Source organism: Falco biarmicus, chromosome 2, assembly GCF_023638135.1.
Source record: "Falco biarmicus isolate bFalBia1 chromosome 2, bFalBia1.pri, whole genome shotgun sequence".
Classification (NCBI taxonomy): Eukaryota; Metazoa; Chordata; class Aves; order Falconiformes; family Falconidae; genus Falco; species Falco biarmicus.
The window spans coordinates 7,423,087-7,440,444 of record NC_079289.1 but is presented as its reverse complement, the minus strand read 5'-3'; the positions used below and the strand labels follow the sequence as shown (position 1 = coordinate 7,440,444).

Genomic DNA, 17,358 nt, shown 5'->3' with positions numbered 1-17,358 from the left:
GTCACTGAAAACCCAACCATGGGTTTCTCATGAGAATCTATTTTGACTGTTAGCAAAGACAGTGAACATTCAATGAAAATACAAAAAGAAATCCAAAACAAACAAAATAAATGTCTAATTTTATGTGTCCATTTGCTCTCTCTAAATTCTTTCAGCCATCAGTAGAGAGAGGCAGGTTGGTTGGTTTGTCCTGTGTAGGTATCTGCCTGTACTGACTAGTAACAGTTTGGGGCAATTATGGCACTTAACTGTCTAAAAAAATATCAGATAAACTCAGAGATTAGCCATTTTGTAATCAACTTGTTATGTATCAGCACAAAAAAGTTCATAGCTTTAGTTTTTCCCTCTGTGCAAATTTGTCTGTAGTATTTTCTCCTCAGTGAAAGACATTTTGTTTCAGTACTTGAGTAACAACCACAAAACCACCCAGCTGTGGAGGTATTTGGATCCCTGACATTACACAATTGTCTCTAAGGGCAGAATCGAGACACTCCTAGCTCCTTCAGAATCCTTGAAGACCCTACCCTCTCTCCTCCCTACCTCACCTTCCGCCCCATCAGCCAACCAATCAGGCCTTACAGTGTTGCTGCCTGTAATTATGGGTAAAAGCAAATTATGTTTCATTTTTTCTTATTTGTCTTGAGTTTCCACTGATTTCTATTGGAATCTCACTTTCAAAACAGGCTCAAGAGTACAGTGGCAGGCCCGGTAAACTTCACATATTTCTCAGAGCCTCCAGGTGAAAAAAAAAAAATTCCCAGTCTCTCAGCATGAGATTAAAAAGATGAAATTATCTCCTCTACCTTAAGCTCTTTGATGACTACCACACACTATTTGCTAGAGCTGGCATTCAATCAAATAATAAGAATTCTACTAAACAGATAATGTATATGGCCACTTGCTAGTGCAACAGGCAGCAGTGCTAAGTGGAATAGCACAGGGTATTGGTATGAATGAATATCTCCACATCCAGCCATTCCACTGGTATTTACCTTTGAAGACTAGCTGGTCAAACTAAAGAATGAACTCAGTCAGCCACTGAATTATTTTTTTTTCCTTTTTTAATCCAGTATAATTAAAAGAAATATCAGATATTGAATGTTAATATTATTAATTTGAAGACAATGTCACAGGGGAGGAAGAAAAGGGTTAAATCATGAAGACTGATGTGATTGATCCAAACTGCTAAACTCCCCTTACCAAAAAGGCTTACCCCAATGTAGTATGCATTTGTCAAACACTTTCCAATTAAAGGATTTAATTATTTCTTCCCATCCTTGCCAAATATCTGAAGCATTCAATTAAGTATCATACAGATTTTCATTTAAAATATTTTAAATTAGCTACTAAAAAAAAAATAATTGGAGCCATGTTTAACAACCCAGCACCATGAATTTTAGAAATCAGACAGCTCACAAGTTGAACTTCTGGTTCCACAGTGGGAATCAGAGTTTTCATCTGAAAAACCAGATCCCAAATTTGAGCCGACCCCTTCCTCTTCATCATTTTCCTCATGCTGAGACATTAGGCAGATTTGAGCTCCTTCTGGCTGGGAGGAGCTGCTCTCATCTTTTAGTGGTGTGCTTGCTCTTCTGAATTTCAACAGTGCTTTAAATTCTGAATGCTTTTCAGAGGTATCCAAGGATGTGCTTCCGTCTTTCCTTCCTTTCTCATTTATCTTGAATGGCTTGACTGCAGTCATATTGACCTCTCCTTCCAAGGGAGGAAGATCAGCTGGAGCCATGTTTCTCTTCTCTATTTTATTAATACCTCCATTTCTTTCAGGAAGATCAGAACCCTCAGTTTCATTTACTGCAAGATCATTTACTGAAGCTTTGATGTTTTGTTCTGGAGCTCCCCCTTTGACAGTTATCTTCATCCGTGTATGATACCTTCTTAAAGGACTATGTGGCTGTAACAGTGTCATGAATGTAGTCTCTTTTTGTGATGGAAACATATGATCCCCAAACTTTTCCCATTTATGTAACACTCTGGATACTGGACATGGACCTTCAGATGCATCTTGAATAAGTTTTTCTAAAGAGCTATTGAATTCATTGAATTTTACAGCGTTTGAAACATAATTTTTTTCTATTTTTTCTTGTATTTCTTGAGGATGATCTCTCTCTTGATGCAGAGCATGCACACTTAGACTCATCTGCATTTTACTTTGCATTTTCTTATCCATGTTTTCCAGCACAGAAGCTGATGTTTCAGAGACCTCTTTTGGTAGTTTCTGCAAATTAACGTCAAATACTCTATATTCAGCCTTGGATGGTGCAGATCTTTCTCTGGTCTCACCAGTTTCCTGCAGCAATTCTCTATCATGCTCATGGGTTGTGCTTATAACTTGCACCTCAGCAGTCCTCTGTTCCATGCTGTCAGCACCTTTGGGTTTAGGAGGGGGTGTTTCTGAGGCCTCCTTCAGCAACTTCTCTACAGCAGAACTCAAGCCGCTGACCTTGGATGGGGCAACAGACTTTTCTATGGTCTCGCCAGCTTCCTGCAGCAACTCTCCATCATGCTTATAGGTTGTGCTTATAACTTGCACCTCAGCAGTCCTCTGTTCCATGCTGTCAGCACCTTTGGGTTTAGGAGGGGGCATCTCAGAGGCCTCCTTCAGCAACTTCTCTAAAGCAGAACTCAAGCCGCTGACCTTGGATGGGGCAACAGACTTTTCTATGGTCTCGCCAGCTTCCTGCAGCAACTCTCTATCTTGCTCATGGGTTGTGCTTATAACTTGCACCTCAGCAGTCCTCTGTTCCATGCTGTCAGCACCTTTGGGTTTAGGAGGGGGTGTTTCTGAGGCCTCCTTCAGCAGCTTCTCTAAAGCAGAACTCAAGCCGCTGAACTTGGATGGGGCAACAGACTTTTCTATGGTCTCGCCAGCTTCCTGCAGCAATTCTCTATTGTGCTCATGGGTTGTGCTTATAACTTGCACCTCAGCAGTCCTCTGTTCCATGCTGTCAGCACCTTTGGGTTTAGGAGGGGGTGTTTCTGAGGCCTCCTTCAGCAACTTCTCTACAGCAGAACTCAAGCCGCTGACCTTGGATGGGGCAACAGACTTTTCTATGGTCTCACTGACCTCTTCAGGCTGACTAGTATCTTCTTGGCATGTTGATTCTACACTACAATTAGTTTGTGACATACTGTTCACATCATCAGATGTTTGCATTCCCACCCTTCTGTATTCAGAAGGTTGAGATGCAAAGGTTTCTCTAAGCAGGTTCTGCAAAGCAGCTTGAGGCCTCTGGGAACCCTCAAGAGTATCTTTGTCTGCTGCCTTGTGCTGTAGACAGAAACCTTCAAATTCCCTAAACTGTTCCCTGAGGCTTTTTTTGTTTTCATGCTCATCTGTCGATAGCACATTCACTTTTCCTGTTCTCTTCCCTACTTTTTTATCGGCAGGAGAAATGTCATGGCTCTGTTCTACTGTTCTTTCAAAGACCTTGCACTGATTTGAGTGAAGAACTTTCCCTTTCAAAATGTTTTCTTTTAGGTTCAAGCTAGATGACGTCTCAGAGGCTTCCTTTTCTAATTTCTTTAGGCCAAATTTAAATACATCAAGTTCAGCTTTAGGTAGAACAACCTTATCCATGGTCTCTGCAACTTCTTCTTTAGGGAGACTGACATCTAATGGAGTAGTCTTGTTCCCCACTTTTTCTACAGGTAAACATAGCCAATCATCTACTGCTGACTCCTTTGAAGCATCTTTATCATCAGGTGATTGGAGCAACTGCAGGGAAACATGATGTCCTTTTGATGAAACTATACTTTTTTCTACACATTCTTTAACTTCTTGATCTGGAAGACCCATCTTTTTCTGTGGTTTTGGGGTAACTGGTTTTCTGTCCGGCTGGATAAAGTCTGTATTTTGTGTGTGTGTCAAGTTCAGACCATTCAGGGTAGGAGATTCTAGAGGCAGTTCACATACCAGAGAATCTAGTTTCCGTGTTTTTTCTCTCTCAGATGTTTGGGTTTGTTGTTGAATTAACTCTTGCTTGCTCGCATTATCTGTGCTTTTTTTATCTTCCTTTGATTTTCTTTCACAGGTTACTGGACTGGTACTATCTGGCAAAGAAACATCTCCCCTGTCAATGTTACTCTGTAACTTAACCCCAGTATCCCAGAAATTTCTCAAACTCTGGAACTGTGAAGGATCTGAAATTTGATTCTTCAGCTTCTCATTAATTTTTTCTTTTAAAGACAAAACCTGGAAGCTGGGCTTCTGTCGGAAACAAGCAGCAGCTTTTCCTTTAAGTGTTTCTTTCCCATCTACTTCTTTCTCTTTGTTTTCTGGGGAAGCTGAAGTGGCACCAACTCTTGACTGCAAGTTACTGGCTTTTGGCAATTCTGTATATACGTGAACTTCATCAGGTGGAAGCGTTCTTTTTGACTTTCCAACTGCATGGCCTGATCCAAACTCAAAAGAGTTTTGGTGTTTGTTTCTTGAAGCCTGGCTTGCACAACTTAGTTCAGCACTACTTAGCATATTCTTGCTTTGATCACCCAATCCATTAGGTAGGTATATGGCAGCTGGTTTTATTTTGTCACTTCCTCCAAGACTCTTTAATGTACTGCCACCTGATGCATTAGAATTGATACTAACTTCTTGCTCTCCATGACTGGGGATAGTTTTATCCCCCTCCCAGAATGCTCTGATCTCCCTTATTCTTCTTTTTTCTTGTATTGCCTTCTCCAGTTCACATTTTTGAGCTGGTAACTTGTGTTCTTCATGTTCCAAGAGATTCGATTTTATATTTTGTTCCTTGATTTCTCGTCCACGTTCTTTTTCTTCAGCTTTTGTACAGTCAAATTCAGTTAGTGATTTGTCATTTTGTTCCTCATTCTCTTCCCCCTTCTTAGGTTTCATCCTCTCTTTTACCAGCTGCGTATCTTCTGAAATAAATGATGCAGGTGAAATACTGTTCCGTTGATTAATCCTTCCAAACAGTAACTCTTCCGTAACTCCCATTTTTTCATCCGTGCTAAGGCCACTGTCTTCTGTAGGAAGAACTGTTGTTCTGGTTGAGAACTCTACTTCCTCTTTGGGTTCCCTGCCTTGGGACTTAGCTGATACATGTTTCCTATCTTCAGTACCAGAACTTCTTTTAAACCAGTCTAAAACTTTTGATACAGATTCATCAGCCACTTTCGTGAGTTCATCTGCATGTTTGTCAGGCTTGAAAGTGGTTTTAGCATCTTGCTCCTCAACAAGATCAGGCTTACCTTGTTGAAGACTTGTAGAATTGATATTGGACATCTCATGTGGTTCTGTCTTAGCAGAAAGCTGATGTTCATCTACAACGTAAACAAACTTATCTGAGTTAGGAATCAGACACATGACTCTACAAATGTTTGATCTATCTTGAAAAGCCTCTCATATCATTTTTTTTTTTTTTAACTGTTAGCAGAGAAAGGAATTCTCTGTCCTTGTATTACTGGAAGGAACCATACTGTGGGCAATAAAGTGAAAAATAATTCCTGCGCTGAGATATCCTACTGGAAGATTAATCATACTACTTTTGAGGATGTAAGCAGATAAGATTAGTCATCCCCATTCTAAAGGGAATGGCTAAATGTCCCCTGAAGAGGGGACAGCCCAGCATATTTGTGTTTAGTCCCAGGAGCAAATCCCCAGGTCACAACTGGATTACTACCAAGGACAGTTGACAGTGGTACACCAAAAATGCTTTAGTTCCTATGCAGACAGATCTAGCAGGCCTTATGACAGATATTTTATCCAAATGCCATCACTTCACTTTCATCATTCACAATAAAGGTGCCTATCCATACTCTGGTCTGATTGTTAATTCTTAAGAATACCAACAGAACGTCTAGAAATACTGGCTACATTAAAGCATTAAATTCTAAATAATCTTTTTTGTATTCTAATTCTGCAATAGGTAGCACATTCCTACTATTTCTGTTTCCTAGCTTTTAATTCTTAGATACAAGTGATTCAAACATTAACGAATACGTGCTATATGCTACTGCATCCTATTCTTCACTCCTATTAATCTCTTACCAGTAATGTTTTTGTGTAACTTTGATTCATGGCTCAAGATCTGGTTGGATTTATTTTCACGTGTCTCATCAGCACTCAGTTCAATATTGCTATTTGGCAGGATATTGCTGGAGGTCTTCTGTGGAGTTTCAAGTTTCTTAGGAGTAACCGTCTTTGTCTGCGAGGTTTCATTAACCAGGAAGACTGACCTGTTAGTGTCACAAGGGCCAGATGCCGATGTATCTTCTTGTAAGCCATCTATTGGTTTTATTTCTAAAACTGATGAATAGGTTCCCAAAGGCTTTACAGCAGAAGTTTGCTTATTCCCAAATGAATCTGATCCAATAGCATCATTTCCACTACCCTTTATTTCATCAGATTCTAACATATCGAACTCTCCTGTTTCTCTACCATGGTGGAGCTGTGGGCTTTGCAGAGGTTCTCCTTTGCCTGTGCCAGATGAGAACCTCACTTGTTTTAGTTTTTCCAGTGAAATTTCTGTGGAGTCTTCTGCTTCTTCCCTAAGAGAGTTCTTCTCAGCTTCTCCTTCAAAAATAGTTGCAGTAGGAAGACCACTCTTTTTCTGAACATCTAACATCTGACTAACACGAACTTCTGAGTCAGTGGAACTTGAACTTGAACTGCGTTTCAAAATGCCCCTGGGTGGTGTACCAATGCCGTTAATCCTCTCCGGCTGTTTGGCTGGTTTTGGAACAAAGCCTTCTTTTTGTGACACTGGATCTGTTGCTTTGTGAATTAATTTTCTAGCTTTTGGGACAGGACGCTTAACTAGTCCTTTCTGCGATTCGCCAGCAGGTTCTACAGAAGGCTTCTTATGCTTCTCTGTTTCATCATCTTGTATGTTTGGTTGAGGTTGGCTCTCTTCTGAGAGTGACAAAACTTCTGTAAGACATATATAGAAGAAATCATGTGTTTACATGACATTCATCTGCATAAACACAGAAGTATGACAGCGCAGATCTAGAATGCAGCCATTATACTGGTTTATTAAAAACATCTGCAGTAAAAGGTGGAAATTCAACATATCACAAATCAACAATTGATTTCATTTGTAAGTACTAGGAATTCTTAGCAGATGAAAATCCTGCAGTTATTTCTTATTCTAGAAATACTATTTTATGACTCTAAAGATAGAGAACACACCAAATTTTTGATCAGCATTATTCCTGCAAGGGACAATATTTTGCAGGAAGGGCAGCTTTTGAATACACATACAACCCTTCAGCTTCAGAACATAAACAGCAACCTATAGAAATGGAAACAGGCTACTTCCACACTCATATGGAACAAGGTAAAATGCTGAAATTATGTCCTGGTAGGGAGGTGAATTTTTGCTTTTTTTTTTTAATTCCTAATGTGCAAGTCTTCCTTTTTCCTGTCAGCAAGCTTTATAACAGAAACAGGAGAGTAATTTCCACATATGAGTCTGTAAATTACAAGTTCAAATGTCTGCATTGTGATACATCACCACTCATTTACTTGCCTGCAGAGAACGCTGTGGGAAAGGGAGAATTTGACAACAAACAGGAGTGAGAAAACAAAGGAAAAAAATAAAGATCAAAGAGTTAGGCTTCTGTTGAACCAACAGCAGCAGTAACTGGAAGGTCACATAAACAGCCATTTCCTGAGTATATTTATATGTTTTACATAGGGTTTGAAATTAACTAGTTGATATCTCCACATAATTAAGATAAAACAGGTTTTGATACCTTACAAAAGGCAGCAATGAAAGTAAAAATTTCCATATAAGCCACCAAGAAATTCAGTCTTTTTTAGTCTTACCCTTCTTTGTTAGCTGAGGTAGAGTGGCTGGTCTGTTTTCTGATTCCCCACTGTTCAAGTTATCACCAGATGCAGTGGAATTAAATGGATTTCTTCTTTGCTAAAAGGGAAAGAAGATTATAATTGCAGTCAAATTGTTATACCAGCACACTCTTCACAAAATAAAGTGCAGTGATTACCTCTGCCTCACTACCCTGTCTGCAAAGAGTCTGAAAGCATGCCTCTTAAATTAGATATATGATAAAAACCTAAACAATATGAACCAAGGAATCATCAGAAGTGCTAGTGATAGCCTCATCTTGTTCTTTTTGAAGTCACCAACAGCAGAGATAAGCCACCACTTAAAGACAGTTGAAAATTCTAAATTGTTGCAAGTTAAATAACATTGTCTCTAATTTTGTGACTACAGATCTTGGAACACAGCAGGACAATTCTTTTCAGTGGTTGAAGAGGCTGGAAGTAATGTCAAGCACAGCCAGCCACTGACTATAGCCATAACAGCACTTCAGCGTTGAACTTTTAGTGGTTTCCATTATCTCCCTCCAAAACAAAAAACATTAATTTTTTCCAACTCCTTATCTTTCTTCCTCAAATCTTTAATTGTCTTTACCACTGAAGCTGAGAAACACACAAAATGTAAACAACAACTTCGGCTATATTCAATACCAGTCATACCTTTACTGATGAGACTGCTGCCTTCATAGGTCTTTCCCCTGGTTTGTCTAACACAGAGGTTGTTGTTTTAGAACTGGAAAGAAAAAGCATGTAAAAACTTTAGCAAACAGGACATTACAGTAAGCCTTTTTGAAAAGACAAAACAAGTAATTGTTTATATATACTCAAATATAAGCTCTCAGCACCTGAAGTTTTCTATTTAGCCAATTCTCATTAGATTTAGAAGCAAACCTTCTCCTTACCATGCACGGGGATATTACTGCTGCTTTCTTCCCTTGCAAAAAATTCTTTGTTTGTTAAAGAATTCAATACAACTTCTAATTGGCATGACAGAAACCATATTTTTAAATCTTTTAGATTCTTGAGCAAGCTTTATGTAAATATAGCCACTCTCCTAACAATACCAGTGTTGCTGTCTCCATCCTTGTCTTACATTTATACTTCTAGGACTGAAATCAAAATGGAGGAAGGTGCCAAAATCTGATAAAAATAGAGTTCTTCAAAGCGTCCAGGTCAGAAAAATCAGAGGAACCCCATCACCACTATAGCAAAGATGTGACATGTAAAGACAACAGCACATCCCCTTAAGAGCTACAGCTTATAAGCTATTCTTTCAATGAAGATCTATAAAATCTGTGGTTTGATATCATAAGCAAAGCAAATTATTACTTGTGATCCTGACTAAGCATAGCCCAGGTAAAGAGAAATTAAAACAACTAGAAGAGACTGCTCTTACATTATGCCAAGTAGTATTCATCTACTTGCAGAATGATGCAAGGGTTTTTTTCCAAAGCAATCAATTTTTATAATTTGAGTTTATCTGAACATCTCAGATGTGAAAAAGCATTTACTTTGTGAAGATGGAAGTCAGATGTGGATTTAAATATGGTCTTCATATAACCACCACATTCAGTACCTTAACTTTATATAGAAAGTGCTGGCATTAACCAACTTACACACTTAAAATTTTGGGGATGGGGGAAACAGTACAAGACAGGAAAAATTAATATCCTCCAAATAGGAAATATGGCCTCAGACTAGGAAGAAAAGAAACTCCTATGTTTTTTCCAATATAGATGTACAAGGAGAGTCCAATACTAAATATTTCTTCAGTCAATGATCTTTGGTATGGGTGAAAAGACCTTCAGATATTGATTGGTAAGCAGCAGAGCCACAAGATAATGCTTTTGAGGGCAGATGTGGCACCTCAGGATACCACCTCTCATCAAGTTTCAGGTTCAGACAGGAGCTGCCTCCTCACACTGACAAAGTTCTCTCCAGTCAGGTAACTGGCAATAGTCTGCCGTGCTGAAGAGAGAACTTCCCACTTCTCCAGGTGCGGTACAGTTAACCTCAAAGTTTAGAAAAAAGGTCTGGGAGCCACCCTTGAAAGGTTACCAGCCTTTGGACTGCCAAGTGTGTCTGTAAAATGGCAGTGATGTCACTTCTCAAATGGAAAAACATCATTATGGAGAAGATAAGACGACAAGGTAATGAGCAGCCTGACCAAAAGGCTAGGAAAAAAATACCAGTTGTAATCTGAGCTATCAATTTCTGTATTTCTCCTTTGCTCTTCTGGTTCAACACTAGCTCTAAGAAATATACCACAATGCATAGTGAAATAAACTTAAGGTATGAGCTCATCTTGTAATGGAAGCTATCTCACGGGTGAAAAAATAAACTGTTCTTGTATTTCAGCATTAACTGCAGCAGCCTTTTATATGCACACAGTAGGTATAACAGATTATTATTGCTCTTTTTATTCTTCTCCGATTTTAAATAAGAAAAAATCTAGTTCTCAAAGAGCTTAATATTGCAACTTTTATTTTCAAAAAAATATAACCCCACATTACAGTTTTTAACCTTCGTTCTAACATTTTTTATTTTTAAAAGTCTGAAAATATCTATATTTAAAGAAATTTTATTCTGCTGAACTGGAGTCTGTATTCTTGCTTTTATAAAGCACTTGAGTTTTTGCTTTTAAGAGCATCTGTGTGCTCCTGCACTTTGCATGTCTCTACACCATCTACTACTAGCCAACAGGACAAACATGATTTCATTTTATTTTTTTTTAAAGGTCTAGGTAATGAATGTTTAAAGCCTTCACTCGTTTTAAAAAAGGAAAATTTCGTTATGTACCCTGGGCTCAAGAAACCAGCAAGACATTCTTTTTTACAGAGGGGGAGGTAACTTTAAGCCTCACTGAACACACACACAATTCAATAATATTTTAATGCAACGCTACTTCTGACTTACCATAGAATAATCAAGAGTTGTTAATTTTGCATTACAACTTGAAAACCCTGCTCTAAAGAAGACACAAAGTAGAGGAAAAAAAAAAACCTACACAGGATCCTATAACTAAGTTTCATGTCAACAACCCATACAGATGGGAAAACTGTACAAACAATTCCCAGACATGCTGCATTCACAAGGCTGATCTAAGAGAGTGTATGAAGCCAAACTGACAGATACAGCCAGATTAAAAAAATTCTGCACTGCAATTCAGCAAAACAAACTACAGTAAAGGCCCAGATTCCATACAGCGCAGACTGGACAGCACTGGAAAAGAACCAAGAGGCAACAAGGCAAAGGCAGGAGCAAAGCTGGAGAAAAGGGTTCCAAATTTGTATGCATTGTCAATACAGTCTACTCAGAAATGGCTTCCCAGTCAAAAAAACAAAAAAGCTTTCCTGGGCTCATCCTGAAGGGTAGAGAATCTGGTGTGAGTAAAGCTAGGGCGATTTAACAGGACTCCATAAAAGTGTCCTTATCTAGGTATCCCAGTACCTTATTATTCCAGAAAAGTTACACGGATTTTAGGAATTAGGGCTTTTGTGCAAATTTTCACCTTGCAGAACTCTAGGACCACACTTGTCACCTGTTCAACGTAAGCTAAGAATATTTTCTAGCCTAGGGAAGAAAACAACCTACAAATCTTAAATCGAAAGATAAAACCCCTTTAACATTCCCCTTTTTTGAGTTTCAGCATAGACAGATGGTATCACTGAACAGAGTTCATATTGACAAACTGAGTCATCCTGTGAAAACTCATGCTGTGTGCATGGTTACACCTTCAACAGACACTTCACACACCTGGCTTGTAAAGACTCTGCTATGCAAGAAAAGTACCACAGTGATATAACACCCAAGAAAAACACCATTCATAGCTTCATTACTGAATTTAGATGTTTGGGGTGTGGGGATGAAGATGACTATGCTAATATTAGAAATATAGTTGTGGGCTGATTTCTGTTCCATCTAATATAGCAGCATCCTGACTCAACAGCAGTTGAACTGGCCCTAGGGCTGGATTTGACCCTCAGCAGTTTACAAACAGATCTACTAGAACTGGATTTTCTTCACATTCAGTAAGAATTGTTTTGGTTTAAGGATAGGAACGAGAACAAAAAAGCCTGGGTAATTCATTATCATGTATCTTCTCATCCCAATCCTCAGGTCAGCAGTCATTCAGTTTATGCAAAGCCTGCAAGCCAGTGCTGGCCTGAAGCACACTCTTAGAGGAAGAAAGAGGGAGCTGGGGTGGAGGGCGGGGGAAACCCCACACATCCCACAAACCTACCCTTAAAGTAGCACTTTAAAATGTTTTTAAAGTCCAAGTACCTGAACCACGTGTAGCATTTGGACACTAGAAGATGTGAGCTCACTGTCCTGGTTTCAGCTGGGATAGAGTTAGTTTTCTTCTTAGTAGCTGGTGCAGTGCTGTGTTTTGGCTCTGATGTGAGAACAATGCTGACAGCACACTGATGGTTTTGGTTGTTGCTGGGTGATGTTTGTACTAAGTCAAGGGCTTTTCAGTTCCTTGGGCCCTGCCAGTGAGAAGGCTGGAGGAGCACGGGACATTGGGAGGGACACAGCCAGGACAGGTGACCCGAACTAGCCAAAGAGCTATTCCATACCATATGACATCATGCTGCGTATAAAAACTGGGGGAAGAAGAAGGAAGCGGGGGACACCCGGAATTATGGCATTTGTCTTCCCGAGTCCCCGTTACGTGTGATGGAGCCCGGCTGCCCTGGGGATGGCCGGACACCTGCCTGCCCAGGGGAAGCGGTGAATGAGTCCCTTGCTTTGCTTTGCTTGGGTGCGCGGCTTTTGCTTTACCTATTAAATTGTTCTTATCTCAACCCTGGAGTTTTACATTCCTTGTCCGATCCTCCTTCCCATCCCTCTGGGTGGGGGGGGAGTGAGCAAGCGGCTGCGTGGTGCTTGGTTGCCGGCTGAGGTTAAACCACAATACTCACTTAACACAGTCCCAAGCTCCAGAATGATACTCTAGATTATACTTTCATCCTCCTAATTGTAGCCACGTTAAGACTATTGTATTGCAAGAGGAAGAGTCAATTAATTCCTTGCCATATTAAATATCTGTAGTGTCTGGGCTTTCCCTTCCCACCCCAGCTGGTGGGGTGGGCTTTCCCAGCACTGGGTTTCCCCTCAAGTCCTGATCACCTCCTGCCATTACAGACAAGCCCACAGCCATGTCAGACTGTTTCTTTCGAAGTCCAGTATCAAAAGAACAGAAAGGAGGAATACTTTAAAAACATATCATGCCTCCTGCAATTTCTCACATGCAATGTTGCGTAGACTAATCTCAGTCACAATGAAATAAGCCCATACTGAAATAATAAGCAATGAATTGCACATAGTCCTGCCACATTTGCTTGCTTCAGCTTTTGATATTTTAGAAGCAAATAATCTGAGGCATCTAATCAAGTATTTTTACAAGGTATATGCCAGTAGGCATCCAGCCACATATACTCTTGATCACTTCCTAAGGTCCATTTCCCACCGTCCCATAAATGCTGGACTGTGTGAGCTTGCTGTAGAGAGAAGATCTTGAGCTATTGGTGAGTACGAGCGCACGTGAACATGGTATACAGGCTGATTAATTTCTGGCACAATTTGGAGCAAAGGGCAGGAAAGGGTCCTGGACAAAAACTACTGAGCTTCACATGGCTATGACCTGAAATAAGTCATCAAATCACCTCAAGTTAAAGACCACTATCAAGTTAGTCATATTCCAAACAATTGTCTGTGTTCTTCAACCTCGTTACGTTATATATTTTTGAAAAGGCTGCCCTGAGAGTTTATGAAATGTATCACTCCTTACCGCTTACACACAATTTGTAGAGTTATAATGATAAGAATAACATAAGGCTGTAATTCTTTTAAAGTATCATCATCTTTTCCTGATGTGCAAGATGATTCGTAAAATATTCTAAAAGATATACTAAACAGCAACATGTCTTGTGCTGTTCATAAAGAAACAATTCCATAACAATCTCCTGAAAGTAAAAGCCACCTGTAAACCCACCCCATCCACCCCCACCCCCCATTCAGTAATAACCCTGTCAGCATTATCAGCCAATCTGGGGAGGGAGCTAAGCTTTCTTGGGGTAAGCAACCTTTATCATCCTTACCGTACAACTTCATTTGTAAACAAAGCAGTTGATTTGACCTTTTTCAGCATGATTTCAGATGTGGATAAGACTACCCCTTTGAGTTCACTGATATTTATACATAAAGGAAAAGACAGAGAAGTAATGCAAGCCAGAGTTATTAAGACTTACACCGACCTTTGGTGCCATTCACCGTGAATGTGCGTGCCCAGTTTGCAGACCACAAAAGCGAAAGATGCAATTGCTACTAGATACTGTACAAGTGCATAGTAGGATACAAGCCTTGCTGCAAAGAAAAAACAGATAAGGTACAGAGAAGGACTCAGAAGACAGAGAAGAAATTGAAAGGTTACAGAGCTGATCAATGGCACAACCAGAAGTAAGAGTCATCCTAAAAAGTAACTCTGGCTCTTACCTCACTTTCACTGAAAGCACAAGCAGTAGCTATCTGTGTTACACCCTAGTTCTTGTTTCCTCAGTGGTACTGGGGAATCTGGCCATTGAAAGACATTTCATTTCCACCTGCTGTCACCCTAGCTAAGATTCCTTTTCAAATGCAGGCTATTCGAAACCTTTTCACACAGCCAATGAATCAATACACATAGGTATTTTAAAGGGATGACATACCTGTCTCTGAAAGCAACTCAGGATATTTCCAAGTAAAATGAAGCTGTTTGGGATGTTTACAGACTTGAGATAGCGTGATTTAATACAAAAATCCTCTGTAGTTCAGAAAGTACTTATCATCCAGCTTTCCTGCAACCACTATAGCCATTCAGGCATATCCAAGCTGTCTGTCTTGCCTTACTCTGAATGGAAGCCTCTGCTTTCCAGAAAGGCCTTTATTTTTCTTGGTAGAATCTGACTTATTTTCTGCAAGTATCCAAAGATTCTGGTTCTTTCCACCTGAAATACATTTCATCTCCTTAAAAAGTCTCAGAGGGCTTAAACTGTGCACCCAAAAATGTGGAAAATTCCAAAGAGCAATTTCTCTGTCTCTGATTCTTTGTATGATCCAAACTTAAAATTCAGGCTGAATCAATAATCTAGTCTCATTAAGTGACTGAATGAAGAGATGCAGATGCTATTGTCCCCCTATTACTAACTGCAGAGGACTGATCATGGGCAGACATTCTAACCAGAAAATCCTGGTCTCACTTCTGGGAGCCAGACTAAGTTATGACATGACAATATGTGTGCTACACTCTACACAACTTTTTCCTTGAAAAGGTAAACTGAAGATTATTCTGCATTTGAATGCAGAACGATTAATACATGACTATGATTTGTCAGCCTTTCACATGCACAGATTCCTTGGGTGATACTGAAAAATAATTTTATTACCTTTGAAATAAGAGGCAAGTAAAATATTTTGGATGGAACTTACAGCTCACAAGTTTCAATCCTGATATATACAAATTAAGTGTGATTAAACACACAGCTTACCTTGAACTAGCTTTCAGTTGTTCTTCTTCTTGATGTTCCACAATGCCATGTGGTTCTGGTGGCACAAATACTTCTTTATCAACATTGCTAACCCAGCTGTTCTTTGCTTTGTTTGATTTGTTCTGACCCACTTCAGCTAGAACATAAAAAAAGAATATTGTTGTCTCCCATACAGCATTTCTTCAAGAAGAAAATACAAGTACTTGCATTCATCCCACAGCTACTTCAAAGTCCACCATACTTGAATTGTGTACAGAGGCAGATCTGGTGCCTTCCAAAGCATAATTTTTGTAATGCTACTAGAAATGTCACATACTGGTCTGAATACTTCCCTCTACTGCTCCAGGTACATCTGCTTTAGATCTTAAAGTGATCCTAAATGGAGGAGTTTTATAAATAACACTAGTAAAGACTGATGCTGTAGTTCTTGTAGCTAGATAAACACCAAAAATTTAATCTTGGATCCTGAGGAAACAAAAACAATTAAACCATAGGAAACTGAAAACATGTTGAAGTTCAGTTAATCGAGCCAATTATCCCCTTCCTACAGCAGTAAACTGGAAGTTGGTCATAACTCTCATTTAAGCAGGTGGCTAATCCTTTATGGATAGAATTACCACAATACCACAAGTTAAAAAGGTAAGTATTAAAAAAGAAAAAAAAAACCAAACAAAAAGCCCCACCTCATTCAGCAAATGCAAATATATTTGCATTTCTTTCTGGGGTGGGACAGAATCCTATTGTGATAACCTCTTTCAGTCAAAACATTCATTTACATTATTTCCTCTGCTGCTTTTTGCACTTTGTTTAGAAATGAAGAATTTCCTAGTGTGCAATAATGAGCAAGATTTTTATTCTCACTTTTGCTATCCATAACTGCAAGCAAAAATATCTTGACATTTAAATGAGTCATTGAAACCAAGCAATTGCACATATTTCTGAATGTACCAGTATGCCCCTTTGTTCAAGCAATAATATTGGGAGTAATTAACCTTCATCTAAGATAATAGGGCTTTAAGTACTTTCCTTTAAGCTATAAATTGCTGTAAAATTTAGCTAGAATTTTACAGCTGATTTTCATAACCTTTAAGTCCACAATCAGTCAAAACTACAAACATGCTGCACTAACTACCTGTGATTTTTTTGCATTCTTTTCTGTTTCAGGTCTTTTCTTGTTAACTTGAAAAACGCCAAACCATTACACAGTAACCTTAAATTGACTAAAATGCCATTATCCAAACTCATCTCTGGGCATATAGGAATTAAGAACATGTAACATTGCAGGATTAGACACAGGAAGACAAGGTTAAATTGCAGTTACAAAACCCATAGAAAGTAGCAAGCTGTAGTCCATCCATAGTATTGAGAGAAGTACCTTACTTGCTCCACTAGCAGACAGAAAAATCCCTTAATAGAACTTAAAAAAATAAAGATGACAAATGTTATTCTCACTAGGTTGTACTGACGAGTCTTGCCCTTTTAAATCAAAAGGATTTAGTAGAATTAGAGGAACTTTCTCTCCCAGGGATAACGTTAATGGTGATCAGTTCAAAACCTGACCAGGAAACTGTTCACTTCTTATGCGGAAAATCTTCATTTTAAAATGCCTCAGGACAGGAGATGGCGAATGTTAAAAGAGGCATGGCTTTAAAGAACTTCTTGAACAAATTAATGGGAAAAAATTATCCAGAAATACCTCCCCTGTTTCAGAAAAGCCTGAGGTGTGATTAGCTGCAGGCTGGTCCTGGCCTTGGAGCCTACACATGCTGCCAGGCTCTCCCAGAGGCAGGACACTGGGGACACAAGCTTTTGGTCTGGTCCTGTAGGGCAACTCTTACGTTCTCTTTTGTTTTGTTTCTCTCCAAACAAAACACTATTTAAATCCAATGTTAAACACTATTATTATCTTCCACAATCTGATCTTTAAAAAAAATAATCAGAATATAGTAAATATTAAGTGAGCACCAAGCTTGTCAGCATTACTCAGTTTACATACAATATACT

General features: G+C 39.2%; 1 protein-coding gene across 4 annotated transcripts in view; it reads right to left on the bottom strand.

The window, feature by feature from the left end:
- Window positions 1–17,358, bottom strand: part of SYTL2 (synaptotagmin like 2) — a 64,528-nt gene that overhangs the window by 17,037 nt on the left and 30,133 nt on the right. For 2 of the 4 annotated variants that reach the window (XM_056329019.1, XM_056329018.1), the window contains exons 4-8: window positions 15,355–15,490; window positions 8,486–8,558; window positions 7,811–7,910; window positions 6,029–6,910; window positions 5,230–5,301 (exon numbers count right to left, since the gene is read on the bottom strand). In XM_056329019.1, coding sequence (XP_056184994.1) covers window positions 5,230–5,301; window positions 6,029–6,910; window positions 7,811–7,910; window positions 8,486–8,558; window positions 15,355–15,490 — 1,263 coding nt within the window. The other 2 variants (XM_056329016.1, XM_056329017.1) reach the window with 1 other exon arrangement.